This window comes from Drosophila elegans, unplaced genomic scaffold (assembly GCF_018152505.1).
Source record: "Drosophila elegans isolate 14027-0461.03 unplaced genomic scaffold, ASM1815250v1 contig_149, whole genome shotgun sequence".
In the NCBI taxonomy this organism is placed as follows: Eukaryota; Metazoa; Arthropoda; class Insecta; order Diptera; family Drosophilidae; genus Drosophila; species Drosophila elegans.
The window spans coordinates 9638152-9654806 of NW_024545513.1; the positions used below are offsets into that span (position 1 = coordinate 9638152).

At 35.2% G+C, this 16655-nt stretch overlaps 3 protein-coding genes across 3 annotated transcripts; 1 reads left to right on the forward strand and 2 right to left on the reverse strand.

Moving 5' to 3' along the window:
* The first annotated feature begins 1313 nt into the window (after positions 1-1313).
* LOC108136390 (N-glycosylase/DNA lyase) lies at positions 1314-2677 on the forward strand. Its single transcript, XM_017257501.2, has 4 exons — positions 1314-1602; positions 1666-1980; positions 2043-2529; positions 2587-2677. The coding sequence occupies exons 1-4, from the start codon at positions 1490-1492 to the stop codon at positions 2671-2673; spliced, it is 1002 nt and encodes a 333-aa protein (XP_017112990.1). The 5' UTR covers positions 1314-1489; the 3' UTR covers positions 2674-2677.
* A 498-nt stretch (positions 2678-3175) lies between these two features.
* Positions 3176-5401, reverse strand: LOC108136405 (paired mesoderm homeobox protein 2). Its single transcript, XM_017257514.2, has 2 exons — positions 4950-5401; positions 3176-3966 (listed from the first exon to the last, which is right to left on the reverse strand). Exons 1-2 carry the CDS (start codon positions 5154-5156, stop codon positions 3382-3384), a joined length of 792 nt encoding a protein of 263 aa, XP_017113003.1. The 5' UTR covers positions 5157-5401; the 3' UTR covers positions 3176-3381.
* Positions 5402-12999: 7598 nt separating this feature from the next.
* LOC108136408 (thioredoxin-related transmembrane protein 1) lies at positions 13000-13880 on the reverse strand. The gene has a single exon (XM_017257517.2). The coding sequence runs from the start codon at positions 13775-13777 to the stop codon at positions 13061-13063; it is 717 nt and encodes a 238-aa protein (XP_017113006.1). The 5' UTR covers positions 13778-13880; the 3' UTR covers positions 13000-13060.
* Positions 13881-16655: the final 2775 nt, after the last annotated feature.

Here is a 16655-nt window from a genome sequence, read left to right on the forward strand (position 1 = left end):
CAACTCTTATGACTAAGGGCCTTTTTTTTGGCAAAATTACAACAAAAAGACTCTTAAGAAATAATTTTGTTTGAAAAATCTTCCAAAATCCCAAAAAACATATTAAAAACTTGGTTTTTGTGTCAAAACCCTGGGAAATAATGGTCAAATGCTGGAATGTCATACACCGTTGAATTCGTAATAAAATTTCCAATCGAATGTCATTTCCAGCTAAAATTTTTTCAGATTTTCAATTTTTCGCAAAAAATGATGATGTACCCCCTTACAAAAAAGTCAGAAAATTGGACATATCTTAATTTTTTAAAAACGCGCTTTTCAAAATTCGGTTTTTTCGTCAAAACTAAATAAATTGTTTTCAATCGATCAGGGATGGATTGTATGGGTTGCCAGCTGTTCAAAATAGCAAATCTTTTGACTTTGACTCTTATTTTAGCAAAGTTACAACAAAAAGACTCTTAAGAAATAATTTTGTTTGAAAAATCTTCCAAAATCCCAAAAAACACATTAAAAACTTGGTTTTTGTGTCAAAACCCTGGGAAATAATGGTCAAATGCTGGAATGTCATACACCGTTGAATTCGTAATAAAATTTCCAATCAAATGGCATTCACAGTTTAAATTTTTTCAGATTTTCAAATTTCTGCAAAAAATGATGATGTACCCCCTTACAAAAAAGTCCGAAAATTGGATATATGTTAATTTTTTAAAAACACGATCTTCAAAATTCGGTTTTTTCGTCAAAACTAAATTAATTGTTTTCAATCGATCAGGGATGGATTGTATGGGTTGCCAACTGTTCAAAATAGCAACTCCTTTGACTTTGGCTCTTATTTTAGCAAAGTTACAACAAAAAGACTCTTCAGAAATAATTTTGTTTGAAAAATCGCCAAAAATTCAAAAAAACACATTAAAAACTTGGTTTTTGTGTCAAAACCCCGGGAAATAACGGTCAAATGCTGGAATGTCATACACCGTTGAATTCGTTTTAAAATTTCGAATGATGATTTAACCCTTTACAAAAAAGTCAAAAAATTTGACATAATTTATTATATAAAAAAACGTTTCTTTTTTTTAGCGGTATTACTGACCATTTGAATTGAACCAATAAGCAAATCAAAATAATAGAATACATTTTAACATCTATTAGACTGGCACATTAGGAATTTACATTCATTCAGTCTTTTCAGTATTATGATTAACAATTGTTAACCAAGACATTTTAAATTAGGTACCTGAGAACCTTTCCACAAGAAATGAATACCCTTGACGACACTTAGAGGAACAGCTGTTTAAGAAATCGATAAAAATTCAGTGAAATGGGGGAATACCCTAAATAAACAGCTGATTGCTTCTGTGAATTTGTTGTTTTTCAGCTTAATCACAATTTTTGAGTGCCCAGTTTAAATTTAATAGATGATAACAATCAACAAACTTAAATAGAGAAAAAACCGACCCAAGTGACATATTTAATTGCGTGTTTACGTATAATTATGCGTATTAAAAATCTCATCATGAAAGCGATGTTACAACAGCGTGGTAAAATAAACCTGTCCTTAGAAGAGTGTGATTTAGAAAGAACTTTGCTTGGAGGACAAAGTTTTCGGTAAGTACATAACCCCATTAACAAATATGAACTCACCTAAAGAAACATTTTTATAAATTTTAGTTGGCGATCATTATCCGATGCTAATAGTACAAAGTATTGTGGAGTCGCGTTCAACATTTACTGGGTGCTCGAGCAAGAAGAGTCCTGCATAAATTACGAGGCATTCGGCACCACTCCATTGATCGCAGTGGACTATACAACCTTAATATCGGACTATCTCCGTGTTGATTTCGATTTAAAACTTAACCAGAAGGATTGGTTAAGCCGAGATGAGAACTTTGTGAAATTTTTGAGCAAGCCTGTCCGCGTTCTTTCTCAGGAGCCATTCGAGAACATTTTTAGCTTCCTGTGCAGTCAAAACAACAATATCAAGCGGTATGGATAGGGATACATTTGGGTACTCCTTACACTTCATTGTCCACATTTATTAATTTCAGTATATCAGCCATGATCCAATGGTTCTGTTGTACTTTTGGCACCAAGATTGGCCATTTCAATGGTGCCGATGAGTACACATTTCCAACGATTGACAGATTCAAAGGCATCTCCAGCAACGATCTAAACGACCAATTACGGGCTGCTAAATTCGGATATCGGGCCAAGTTCATAGCGCAAACTTTGCAGGAGATTCAAAAACGAGATGGACAAACCTGGTTTATAAGGCTGAGGAGCCTGCCGTTCGAAAAAGCTCGGGAGGAATTGACCCAGCTCCCCGGAATCGGATATAAGGTGGCCGATTGCATCTGCCTCATGTCATTGGACCATTTGGAATCCGTGCCCGTTGACATACACATATACAATATTGCCAAGAAATACTACCTGCCACAGCTGAACGGTCAAAAGAACATTTCCAAAAAGGTTTACGAAGAGGTTTCGAAACATTTTCAAAAGTTACATGGACAATACGCGGGTTGGGCTCAGGCAGTGAGTACTCTTAAGTTTTGACCTTATTACACATTTCTTATGACATTATTTTTGCAGATTCTTTTTTCTGCTGACTTGGGACAATTTCAAAAATCATCCAAAACTGATTGTAACAATAATTCAAATAAAAAGCTTAAAAAGTAATAAATTGGGTTGATTGTTTTTATTCTTAGGAAGATACTTTTGTTTATAGATCATCTCTTTATTACCACGCAATGACACTCATGAAGACCCATCAAAATGCAATGCATCTTGTTTATATTTAACTAGTTCATATGTTGCCATTGCTGGTATTGGTATCTAATTTATTAATTTTTTATCAAGAGCAAAAACTTGTTTTTTACATTGTTTCTTTATTGCTAAACAAAAAACCTTATACAGATGTAAATGATTAAATAAAATGCACATTAAATGTCCGTTATATACATCGCCATGTTTATGTGTACAGTACTCGCTCGAAATGCAAGCTTTGATATTCGATTTTTTTTAAGTATTATTCCCCATGCATTTTGATAAACATATGTAAAATATATTAACAATTGCTACATTTCAATTGAAAATAAATTTAAACTTTTAATACAAATGTCAAAATTTTTCTTAAATAATATTACAATTTAAGATGTAATTGTGTGATAAATTATGAGAAAATTTTAAAATAATTGCCAACAAATAAAGGACTAATGAACCATGATTTTAAAAAATTGAAATTGAAAAAGTTCATGGGAAAATATTGCAATGTGTTGTTCTCTAGGAAAACTTTTAATGCGGCGAATGAGTACTTTACGAGTATCAGTATCTTTATCCACATTCGTATCCGTTTCTGTACCCTTCAATATATATTTTTATCCCTGTCTAAAGGACGCCGTTCGATTCCGCCGATCCCGCTGATCCCTGAGTGCCCTGTTGTTGTTGCTGCTGCAGCTTGCTGCTCTGGGAGAAATCGATACAGGCGCCGGAAGTGAGATCGATCTCCTCGGAATCGGATCCATCCGATCCCTCATCAGAGTGTCCGGAAAGGGCGGCCATTCCGCCCAGTTCCATGCCGTGTGTGGGCGCCTTGTAGAGCTTTAGTTCCGTATAGGTCTTCGATAGCTTGTCCTGATCCTGGGCCTGCTGGTGTGCCTGCTGCTGCTGCTGCTGTTGTTGTTGCTGCTGCTGCTGCTGGAAAGCCGGATGCATCATGGTGAAGCTCCCGGAACTGGGCCCATTATTCACCCCATCGCCCATGTCGGAATCCTTGCCGCCGGCGGAGAGGTTCTCGGGCGTTTGGCTGGGCGGTCGAGTCGGAGCTCCAGGACCGGAACCGCCCACCTGGCCCGCACTGCCGCCCATGACGGGGGGCGTGCCCAGGCTGAGGCAGCGCATCCGCCAGGCGTCCTGCAGCAATTGCAGTCGCGCCTGCTTGCGCCATTTGGCCCGTCGATTCTGGAACCACACCTGCGAATCACAAAATGGATTGCAAAAATCCTGAAGTTAATTTAGGTCGAACTTTCCTGTATAGACTAAGAATTTATTTTCACAAATCAATAGTACCTATCAAGAACATGTTGCTTAGTTTTTAGGTATCAAGAAATTAATTTGTTATTTATTAATTTACATAAGATAGCTTTTTCGGAACCACTCAAAAACAAAAAAGAAACAGTTTTTTGAAATTATACCCACACTGTTGAGAAATCGCAGCCCAAAGTGTGTGCTGCACACTTTATACACTATTCAAAAATATGTCTTTTATTTTAAGAATTCAAAAACGTAAATTATACTCAAGAAATTAATTTGCAATTTTCCAATTATATAGTTAATTTAAAAATTATAAATACATTGTTTCAGATGTGTGTGCTTCAATCTTTTTGGACTTTAATCATAAGAAATTTATCTTTCCCTTTTCACTTAAGCCATATTTTAAAAACTTAAGCCATAATTCTGTTCGTACAATTGTTATTTAACTCAGTGCTTAATTTTCAGACGCTTCAGTAAAATACATATATGGAAATCTACTTTAACAAGTCTACGGTTATAAAAACTACCTCAATTAAAATGACTTTAAATTGTTGTCCGAAGCTTACAAATTTATTTTCAAAATAATGATATTCAATTCTGTTTTCTGAGGAAAAGGTTACAAATATACAACAGCAACATATTTAAAGAGAGACAACTAAATAACGGAAATTATTTAATAATATAATATTTTAGATCCACAATTATAGCAATATAAGAAAAATAGCTTATATAATAAACGAGTAAAATAAGTCAAACCCAAAACAAATGACCAAAACCTTGAGCAATTGTTATAAAGGACTTGATTAAAACGGCCTCGAAAAGTATGCTACTGTTTTTAATCTCGCATTTTCTTCGAATTTCGGATATCGATGGTCAGGGATCAACTGACTGGATACATTGCCTGCTTTCTAAGGGGGATTCACCTGGACGCGCGCCTCGCTCAGGCTGATCCTCAGGGCCACCTCCTCGCGCAGGAATACGTCGGGATAGTGGGTCTTCTGGAACAGGGCCTCCAGCTCCTGCAGCTGCTGGGGCGTGAAGGTCGTGCGGTTCCGGCGCTGTCTTCTCCGGCCAAACATATACTCCGTGAGCAGATCTCCGGGCAGTGGCGATATAAATGGACCAGCCATAATTTGCCTTATTTAGAGTGGAAAAGTTCGTTTTCTGTTTATTCGGTTTTAAGTGTTATTGCTATTCTTTGGCAATGGTTTTTTTTATTGTTATTTTCGTAGATTTTTTTATTGCTTATGGAAAATTTTGAAGGTATTTTCTTGTTGATTTCCTTTTTTATTAAATTTGTAAGTGAACATTAACATTATACATCTGAAAACTTTTCTTCTTGAACTTGTTCTTTTATTGTTTCTCTTTTATGTAATTTCTTCACAGCAAAAAAAAAGGTTTTTTTTTATTTTTAATTTTATATCTTTCATTACATTTTTTTTTAAATAACTATTTTTTTTATTGCTATTTTATATTTTGTTGATCTATTTTCTTATTTTGTATTTATTTAAAAAATTAATTTTTAGTTTGAGGCTGTTTTTCATTGTATTTCCCTTTTTTAATCTTACAATTTTATTCACTCACGACACACGAAACAAAATAAATATTTTTGAAAATTGCTTTTCAAATCGCCACCAATTGGCGCCACAAAAAAAAATTACTTGCGAGGAGAGGATTTTTAATTTATAATTTTCGGAGAGATGCTTTTCGCTAAGCGTTTGGCCAGCGACTGTGGAAATGCAGGCAGCATCCTCCGGCTTTTATGCAGCTGCCAAAGGACTCGGGCTAATATATACATGTATTTGTATATGCATTTGTATGAGTGAGGGTGCGCCTGCGACTCGCTTTATAATTAAGGACCTTACACACACAGTTTAAAATTCAGCTAATTGTATTTTTATGACTTACTTGTTGCTTTAAAAAACCAAATTTAGCTATAAAAAAACTAATACAATCATCATTTATTATTGATGTTATTTTATTAAATCATTTTTTAATATTAAACAGTATTTATTTATTCTTGTTTGCAATTAGTTCTCGCGTGCTTTCTCTCTCTTTTTTTGCTGGCTATGACCATCTCCTTCTTTCTTGGGCCACGCTGCGCATCCTCGGAAAGTTAATCTCGCTCTCTGATTTGTTGCAGCCAAAGCTTTCTCCCTCGGCTCTCCTTTCTCCCCGGATTGTTGTTGTTTATTGTCTTCTCGTTTTGACTTCGTTAAATTACGGCACAAGCACAAAAACCTCATAAGCGTTGTTGTTTTGTATACAGTGGGCTAGATCTTGAACAATAATTTTAAATAACAGAGAAAAAAAATCAGCACAAGCAGAATTAATGCAAAAACCTCTTTATTGTTTGTTTAATTTTTTTTTTTATAACGCTAAGGTTGATAATCATTAAAAATATTTTTTTTAAGGGCATGTGAACATTTTCTAAATTTAATAAAGTTATTAGAATTAATTTAACAAGACGTTTGCAAAGCAGATACCATTTTATTTTTATTAATTTAGCTTTTTTTAGCAGTATCAAATCCAAACTAACATAATATTTTAGTTATTATATAATCAATAGGATTTTTACATTTTGTACTAGTTATTTTGTTTTTTATAAACTTAAGTTGTTCTTTAAATTTTCTTATTTTCATATTCTTAATTTGTAGCACTTTGTTCCACTGTACCTGTATTGTTTTGTACATGAAAAAGTACCTGTAAATAATAAAATTGAAATCACTTAATGCTGCCGGCAGCGGCGTTGGCAGCGACGTTGACGTCGGCAGCAGGACAATGACAATAAGGCAACACCCCACAAACACACATATACACGCAAGGGAGGGGGGTGAAAAGGACGAAGACGGAGTGGGGAAAAAGGAGGGAAGAGCACAAAAGGGGCATAAGAAAATGAGGTTGCCACCACAGCTGATGATGAAGATGAAGGTGGAGCAGAGGAGGTGGGGTTGAGAAAGGAAGTGGGGGAAAACAATAACTATCTCTTCTTTTTCACCTCCTTCCCCACCCCGTTCCACTCCCTCCACTTGTATGTGTGTATGTGTGTTAAACAAATGAAGGGATGTAATTTTCTCATTTGCCTGGCATTGTGTTTTGTTTTTGTTTCGCCTTTTTTTTTGCTTCGCATTTTTTTTTGCGCTGCGCTTGCGCTGGAAATTATATTTATTTATTATTTATGAAGAATAGGCGTGGCACTCCACCGCCCCCCGCCCACTTTTCGCCACCTGCAGGCGCTTTTGTGTGCAGCCTTTTATTTCATTTGCTTCCTTTTGCACACAAGCCAATCATAAGCGAGACCAGATGTGTCTGTGTGTGTAAGTGAGAGAGTGCGTGGCTGTGTGTGTGAGGGTTGACCAGGATGACAAGGATAACGAGGATAACGAGCTGAAAACAACTGACAGCGCGACGTTGACAGGCTCATTCAAATTACGCGAAATTATCACAGAGATGTTTCATTGTTTTGGGCCGTGTTTATAATTTTTTAAAATAACTGAAATTTTCTTTTTCAGGCTTTTATATTTATTGTGGAAAATAATTAATTGATTTTGCAAATTATAAAAGTTGGTCGATTTAAAAATTTCATAATTAAGTTGTAATACTTAAAAGAATTTATTTTTTCAAAAATTATAGCAATGGAAGTTAAAAGTTGAAGAAAAGTTTATTTACACATATATTTTTCTTCAATGTTTTAATTTAGCCTATTACAGAAGTGTGTATTTTGGTTATAATACATATATGTACACTCGTAAATACATATTTTGAAATGTTTTAGAAGATCAAATAGTTTTGCAATATATGTAAAACTTTTAGTTTTACATTGTAAACAGGCTGTTAATTTATTTCGGAGTATTTTTTTGTTATTTCTTTCATTTTTGTAAGTTTAAATGGTTATTAACTATGGCTTTCACACTCTTCGTCCTGTGTTATTACCCCTTACTCTTCTTTCCCTTTTTACCCCCCCCTCTCTCTCTCTTACGCTTACTTCCTGGCATTCCCTCTGCGCCATTTTTAATTTTGTAATTTGATGCTGGGTTGTTATGCGCTTGTTGTTGTTTCCTGTTTTCCGTTGTTGTTGTTGTTGGAATTCATTAGGCAACGCGTTTTCCACCTGAGCGAGGAGTTTTCCCACCCACTTTTCCCTCTCTCTCACTCACTGTGTATGTGTGTGTCCATTGTTTTGTCGCGCTGATTGGTCTTTCAATCTAGATGTGTGTGTGTGAGCTGCTGTTTTTCGTGTTAGTTTGTGTGTGTGGTTGAGTGAGAGCGTCCCATTGTTGTTTTCCATCTCGCTCTCGTCGCTTGCTGCCGTTGTTAATTATTTATTTCAGCGCGCTCCTCTACTTCCGCTCCTTGTTGCCTCTCTGGCTCCCCTCTGTACCTCTTTGCCTCCTTGTCTCCACTCTTCTTCTCATTTATTTACCGCTTTTTGATTTAATATGCCGCCAAAACAAGAACAAAATGGCGTCTGCTCAATGTTCGCTCTAAAGTAGGCAACAGTTCTTTTACTGAGTTTCATTTGCAAGGATATAGTTTTGTTAATTAACAACCGAAATCTAACGTTATAATAAGTGAAATCATGTATAACTCAATGTTAGTAATTGTATAATTCTAAAGGAATTATATTGCTTTAATAATAAAATCAAGCCAACAGTATTTTAAAATGATTTCTGATAATCGTCGCTGGTGGTTTTTTTAAGAAAATTTTTTAATCAACAAATATTTTTACATATCTGATTATCTTACTTAAGAATTTATATTTTTAGAATTAGTTATTGAATGAAAATAATTTAATTTTGATAAAAATCAACCAATTATTACAAAATTAAATATTAGCTTTAGACAACGTACATTTTAATCAAAGCTTTACAGACAACCCTGCATTTTCAATAATCAAATATCAATAAAAAATTATATTAATCCAAGTATAAAATAGTGAAATGTACAGGAATATGTTGAATTAAAAGAGTTCTCTTTGAAGTCTAAGCCCGTTTTTCGTCATTATGGTAACGTAGGTTTTAAACTTAAAAAATCCATACGTTTTCTCAATTTAAAATCTTAATTAAGCTTATTGAATAACTGAATAATATTCCTAATACTTAAAGTCTTGTTATGCTATAAAAGAAATGTTTTTTTTACACTTTATTTCAAACATATTTAAAAAGAATGCATTGATGGTTACTTTAAAATAAAAGATGTTAAAAGATTTCCACTTTCAGGCATCTTTTGACGTAGTTTTATTTGACAAGACTATTACAATAATCTTATTTGGATATTTCTTTCAAAAAAATGGTTCGAAAAAAACTTATGATGGATTCCATGCCCATAATTTCTGCGATATTCTTTTCAAAAACAACAAAACAGAGGATAAACAATGAAATTTCGCGTGGCTTGCGCGAATAAAGATGAATTCCCTGCGGTGAAAGCAATGATGTTGTTAGTGGGTGGTTTTCGCCAGGATTTTGGGTGGTTTTACGCTGGTGTGTTGTTGGTTTCTTGGCCGCCAAAGACGCTAGTTAATTGGAATTTTTAATTATGATTTGTCAATGCCGGCAAAAAAAGCCGAAACAAAAAATGATGAGGGGAAAAGCCGAAACAATAAGAACAACAGGACAAAACATGGGGGAAACGAAACCCGCTGGTTTCGACGTGGGAGTGTCCTGGTGCGAAATTCATAGGATGACAAAAGGAGGGGTAAACTATGGAGGTGGAATTTTGGTTTTATGCTTTTTAAGCACATTACGCATAAAACTAGGTCCTGTAATTTCGCTCCTCTCGCTGCTATTTATTTCATATTTTTGTATTCCTCTCTCTGTTGCATTTTGTAATCATTTTAATTGCCCCAATAATGAGTGCAGCCTCCCCTTTCCTCTCCTCCTTTCCCCCTCTTCCCCCTCCCTTCGCCCACCTGGCACTCGCTTATGAAAATCATTAAGTTAATTACATTTTTTGCACGCCAGAGAGACAGAGAAAGGGTGAAAAAAAAAGAAAAACACAAAAATTATAATCAGCGCCACACAAAAGCACACCGTGATGTTTTTTAGGAACGCAGGGTGGGGGTGAAAGGGGGCGTGGTCCAGGCACCTCAGCTGAAAAATGGGGGAAAAAATGCTAAAAACAACATGAGAAAATATTTCTCATAATACTAATTGCATAGTCACAATGTCATTTTGCCAGGGGGCTGGGCAAATAAGGGGAAAGGGGGGTGGACAGAAGGAGGTGGAGAGGGGGAAAGGGGGCTTAGTAGGCGCCCATGACAGCTGTCTGTCAGCGGAGACAAGCCAAAACGAGATGAGAGATGCACTCAACTAAAAACATGAGTTTTCTTTAATAGAAATACCAAAAAATGATACTATGTTAATTCCAATATGGAGTCTCTAGAATTTGGGAACAGCTTTTAAATTAGTTTACCAATTTAAGAGGAAAATAATTATATTACCATTATACTAAAATGTTTATTAGAAAAAAACACACTTATTAAATTAAAAAAGAAAAACAACGTAAAAGTTCATATTTGAAGAAGAAGAAACATTTCACAAATAAAAGAAAAATAATTATTAATGTAATCAATGATGAACATTTAACATTTGGAAATTTGCTAAGCGCAGATCTTAAAAAAAAAAACCTAACTTTATATTGTAATCAATTAGAAATTGATTGAGCTTCCATTATCAACCATTGACAAGACAATAGTGTATTTTATTTTAAAATTATTTTCCACACATATCCTGTTCTTTTTTTCTTTTCGTGTGCTTTGTAGGGGAACGGGATGATGAAACTGAATTTATGCTGGAAATGCAGCCAAGCAAAAACAACAGCAACAGCAGCAGCCACGATGACGGGGAGGACGACAAACCGCCGTATCCGGGAACTCAACTCAACTCAACCAGCAAGGACTCGGCATCAGTCAGAGCCCGGTTCACAAAAGAAAATGAGTTGGAAAAAAAAAGTAATTAAAAAAAACAGCAGCAGCGGCAACAACAGCAGTACTAAGAGAGTACAAGAAATGGATATTTCGACCAGGTTAAGACGAAATCATGATGAGCTACTACATAATAATAACGAATTTTATAATAGAGTTCCTAATTTGTTATTTTAGTTATTCGGTTTCTGATAGATGAAACTTTGGATGCATTCGATATTTAAATAACTTTATATATAAGTAATTGTATTTTCTTGAAATCAATAAGCCTACTGTACAATATATATATACAAGAAATTAATCATTATAAAATTTTAAAGCAGGCTAGTTTTATTAAATAATTTATGCACTTATCTGATCTTCACACCGAAATAATACGTTTAAAACCAATTAAAAAAAAAAAAACTTTTTTTATATCGCATATTGTTTTATTTAAAATATTTCATGAGGTTCCACAGGCCGAAACGAAGCTGTCCTGTCAGGCTGCAGAATGTCAAAGGACTTGAGGCTGTCGCTGCTCGGAAAAGAAAATTAAAATGCATTAACACAACGCAACAATGTGGGCAAATGTTAACATTGAGCGCTAATTTTCCACATGCCGCTGCAACTGGTAAATGTGTAGGCTTTTCCAGAGGGGGAAAACAAAAAGGGAAATACGAGGGAAAATGTGACAGACAGTAGACAAAGGAAATTGCATCTGTAAAAGTTGTTTCGGGAATTAATGGAGGTGATGGGGTGGCGATGAATAAGTTGTTTTAAATTTGTTTAAAATGCATGTATACTTGCGATTTAACTTTTTTAAAAAATAACCAATTTTTGGGGGAAATATTATTATTATTAGGACAGAAAACACGAGTTTGTAAGATTTTTGTTATGTTAACTTGGCCAAACACTTAACTTTCTTTTTTGTGCGGCTAATGTGTAACTTGTGCAGCTTATGATCTAATCTAACAAATGTAATCATTTCCGTTACAAATTTGACTAATTTTTTTAAAGACTTTTTTGTAACATCCGAAAGATTTATTGTTGTGCTAATTTTTGTGTTCCAAGCTACAAGTTAAAAATACAAATTTGCAGATGTAAATGTCAATCAATTTTAACTGGTAAAATAATAAATAACAATAAATATTAATTACAAATTCAAACGAGATTCAAAATAAGATATATGGTGGTTTCATATTACCCGTAACTTATATCCAACCACACTGATTTTTCCTCCTCGAATTAATTCATCAAAAGTCGAGAAATTATTCGCATTCATTTGACCAAAATCAATTTTGTAAATTATAATGTATTATGGGATTTTACGTGAATGAATTTATAAATGCGTGCACACATAAATCCTTTTATTTTTTGCATCTCGTCTCAATGGAAATGCGGAAGATAAGGGGAAAAAGCAGCCACAGAATCGGATGTTGCATCAATTATATTGATTGCATTTGCATTGCAGGTGCATTGGAAAAGTGCAATAATGCAAATGCATTTTGTTTGCAATTTTGATTTTGATTGAGTTGCGATATGCTGGAATTTATTGGCCAAAACAGAAATGCCAAAATGTATTTGGCCTTGTCATGTTGAAGATCTTAATTTGATTAAACATACTGGTTAGATGTTGTCGATATGGATATGCATTGATTGGTTAGATACGAATCTTGTATATGATTCTTTCTTTTTTTTATGATTTTTATTGATTGTCTGACTGTTCTGTTGCGACCGCCATGTTGATTTAATAAATCTACGAAGATGAAATGCCCTCCCTTCTATGTAAATCCCCATGTTTCATTTGCCTCTGCACTCTTTCCCAATGATTTTCTTCTCTTTTTATCCCAAGTTTTTCGACTCGAGACAATGAACAGCGACAGAATTTTTCATTGTTTACCGCGAGTTGAGACCATAAAACTACTAAACAAAACAGCCACGCCTACTCCACCGCCCAACCGCCCATCATCAGCACCAGTCAGCGCCGCTCCCATCATATCCCTTCGCACACTGTAACAAAATAATAACAAAAATGTATTAAATGTCATATTAAATGTATGTAAACATGGCTTGCTCTGCGCTATAAAGTTTGAAATTGCAAAAGTCTTGATGATTTTTAATAATTCCAAATTATTATGAAAGTATATGCACTTTCACCGTTGTATTTTCGTCCAATTCCTGATACCCATCAACCTTCATCCATTTTATCTTCTCATGAGCAGGCTTCTTGTTGGAGTTATCCCTGCAGGAGATCGTATACCATAGGATGTAAATGGCATACCCGCCATAGGTCAGAATGCCGGCAATCAGAAAGGAAATGATGTAGGTGGCAACCCTATAACACGTGCCACTGTAACCCGAGGTAAGCCTATAGGCGAGTACCGAAAGGCCGATCCGAGTGGATGTGGGATGCTTCCAGAACGGCACTGGGCGAATCTTCTTCCATTCCTCGTCGCTGAGGAGATTTTGCAAGGACACGTGGTCCTGAGCGGAGCTCAGCGGACGGAAGTGCCCATCGATGACATGGTACAGGTACAGGGTCTCACCGTCGAAGGCCGAAAAGCGTCGGCGCAGCGCCGACGGCATGGAGAGATCGGCAAAGGCCACTCCCACACATAGACAGGTTTCCAAACCGGTGGCCAGCCTGTAGAGGTTCAGGTTCAGGTCCTGGCAGTCCGTCTGGGTTCCCGGACAGAGCAGGAACAGCCACTCGTCCTTGAGCAACAGCATCCAGTTATCGTCGTCGATCTTGGTGACGATGTCATCTCCAATTCCACGTCCAGTCTTTTTCGAAAGCATACAGCCCTCGCCATGGGAAACGAGAACCAGCATTACAATTAGAAATTTCATTTTCCTTAGTAACAGTTTTTCCGTTTTGTTCTTTAGTAAATTATTAGCAGTTTTACATTTATTTACATTTTTTCACCTTTTTTTCTCTGGGCAAATTTGTTCAGCTTTGACACTTTCTTTTTATGCGTCAAAAACGAAAAAAGTGAAAAATCATTTAGATATGAAACCATCGGCAAATAGCGCCTATTACACGACTCTGAGTTGTCACCTCGGCTTTCGATATTTTTTGATACTTTAAAAATGCAAAAATAAAAAGAATTTTCAAATGTGTATTCAAAACTTTTTATATTTAAAAAAAAACTAGTTTTTCATCATATGGCATTAGCAATCCAAATAGTTAGCAACTTTTTTATATTTTCGTGAAGCTACTACTATAGAAAACTACACACTTATCATTGGAAAATTAAAAAAAAAAAAGATTGATAAAAAATGTTTTATTTATTCCAATACACAATGCAAATGAACGAGTTCTCTTTAAATGTTATAAAATCATTTAGTACAGTAGATTAAAATGTACATTTTAAGGAATTAATAACAGTTCTCATTTCCAATGGAAAACTGAAACAACATCCAAGGTTTTGCTTATTGGTAATTATGCATTATGATAAATTGTTCTATGCCTTAAATTATTAAGACCGCAGCTGTATATATTCTTGTATACTTTTTACCCTTGCTGGAAAAAATGAAAAATTCAGGTGGCAACTCAGTTGAGAACTTTCTTCGATTTCAGAGGGGCCTTATAAAATGTGGCAATAATATTTGGTTTTGTTTTTATTAAACAACTTTTGTATGATTTTTTGTATGATTTTTCTTATATTTATCTTAGTGTATAAAAGTCGGAGGCTGCTAGAGGCTAGAGGCAAATGCAGTCAAGCAAATGCACGCGGGTTGCGGAGAAAGCGGCAGCTTTGGGTTAGAGGTGTGGGTTCAGGGGCGGTGTGGTTGGTGGAAAAGGGGGTGGGGCGGAGGAGGAGGTAGGATAAGATGGCTGCGGCAAAAATTAATCAAAACATTGCATAAAGGCAGCAAAAATAATAACAATAACAATGTAGAACGTCAGGCAGAAAGCGGAGAGACGTTGACAGCAGTGCCCCACCCCCTGTCACCCGCCACCCGCCTGCACCACCCTCTTTTCACCCACTTTCCAAGCCCCCCACACCCCTTCACTCCCCTTGAGATGATGATGATGATGATGATGACGACGCCACTGACACAAAAGCAGCAAACAACTGTCGACAAGGATCTCATTTGTTATACTGATTATGTTGGCGCCTTCCAATGAGAGACAGAGACAAAGACAGAAAAGGAGCGACAGGGACGGCAATGGGGGGAAGGATATGCAGGATACAGTCGGTGGGTTTTTGGGGGAGAAGAGGACGTCAGCGTCCTGAAATTGCTAAACAAAATGCACACCAAGAATTCAATTCACATCAAATCTCTCTGGAAGCCGAGAAATTTTTCATTCCTATGATTGTGTTTATTTTTGCAACGCAAACATATTAGGTAAATCCAAATAATGGCTTGTTCTTTCTGTTGTCCCAACCATTTATTTATTTGATGGCTGACAAATATTTTCCTCTTAACAACTATGCATGCACATTTTTGAAAGTGAAAACCCATTTACACGAATTTGGAGTAAAATCGCGCATAATTTTGCTAAATACAATTTACATTAACATATTCACGTGATTAGATTAGCTAACAAAGTCATTAAATTACAAATTAATAAAAGTATACAAGATTATAAAAAAAAAACATTAAAAGGTCTTTACTGGCTAATTCAATAGTCATTAAGCTGAAAATGTACTATTTTTAAAAGCGTTACGTAATTGTAAAGAGTTTGTTCATTGTATCGAGTTTATATATTTAGATACTCACCCCTAAGCCACAAATCGCCATCAAAAACAAATCAAAACCAAATCAACACAAATAAATCAAGAAAACAAAAAAACAGCAAGCAAAAAAGTTAATTCATGAATCAAAGAGCATTCGGAGGGCCTTGAACTTGAACAACAATTGTTGGATTATCAAATCAAAAACGAAAAAAAAAGTGGAAAAAGAATCAAAAACAAAACAAAACCACTGCCAGGAAAAAGGGGGTGAAAAGGGGGAGGTTAGTGCAATTAATTAAAAAGCTAGATTCACACACACTCGCCGGCAGACAAAAAAAAAAAAAAGACCACATGTGTGTGGAAAAAAAGGCAGAAAACTTTGCACAAATTAAAAAAAAAATAACAAAGAATGGTCGACCGTGCATTCGATTCTCTTCTTATTCCTGCACTCACTCTCTCTTTTTCTTCCATTTTTTCCCTTTAATTGCCGATATCTTTGATTTAGCTATACCTAAAAAGAGGATAGTTAAGTAAGTAAGTGTTTTGATTATGCACAAATATTTTAATATTTTCGATCTTAATAAAAATTTTAAAAGCGGCTTAAGAACAAAAAAAACCCAAACAAACTTATTATAAAAACCCTTGAAAAACTTAGAGTCTGTTCCTATAGGACATCAAAAAAAAAAAACTTGAAAATAAAATCAGTTTGCCAACACATCATATTTTAAAATGCAAACTGAATTAACCTTGACTTAAATGAAATCGTAGGTAATTGAATTCAAATCAATTCGATGCCAGGGGTCGACACTAATTCCCAGTGATTTCCCGTGGCTTATTTAATTGTCAATATATGTGTTAACTAGTTAAATAATGGCGACAAAATTGGGATTAAAAGTTGTATGCCTTTTAAGAGGATTATACCATAGCAATATATTTTCTTAAATTGATATTTTTGGAAAGCGTATTCAAAGTAGTACGCAACCAAAACTTTCTTCGTTCTTGTACTCTTGTAGTTGGTTTCGTGATTTTTTTTCTGATTGAATTGA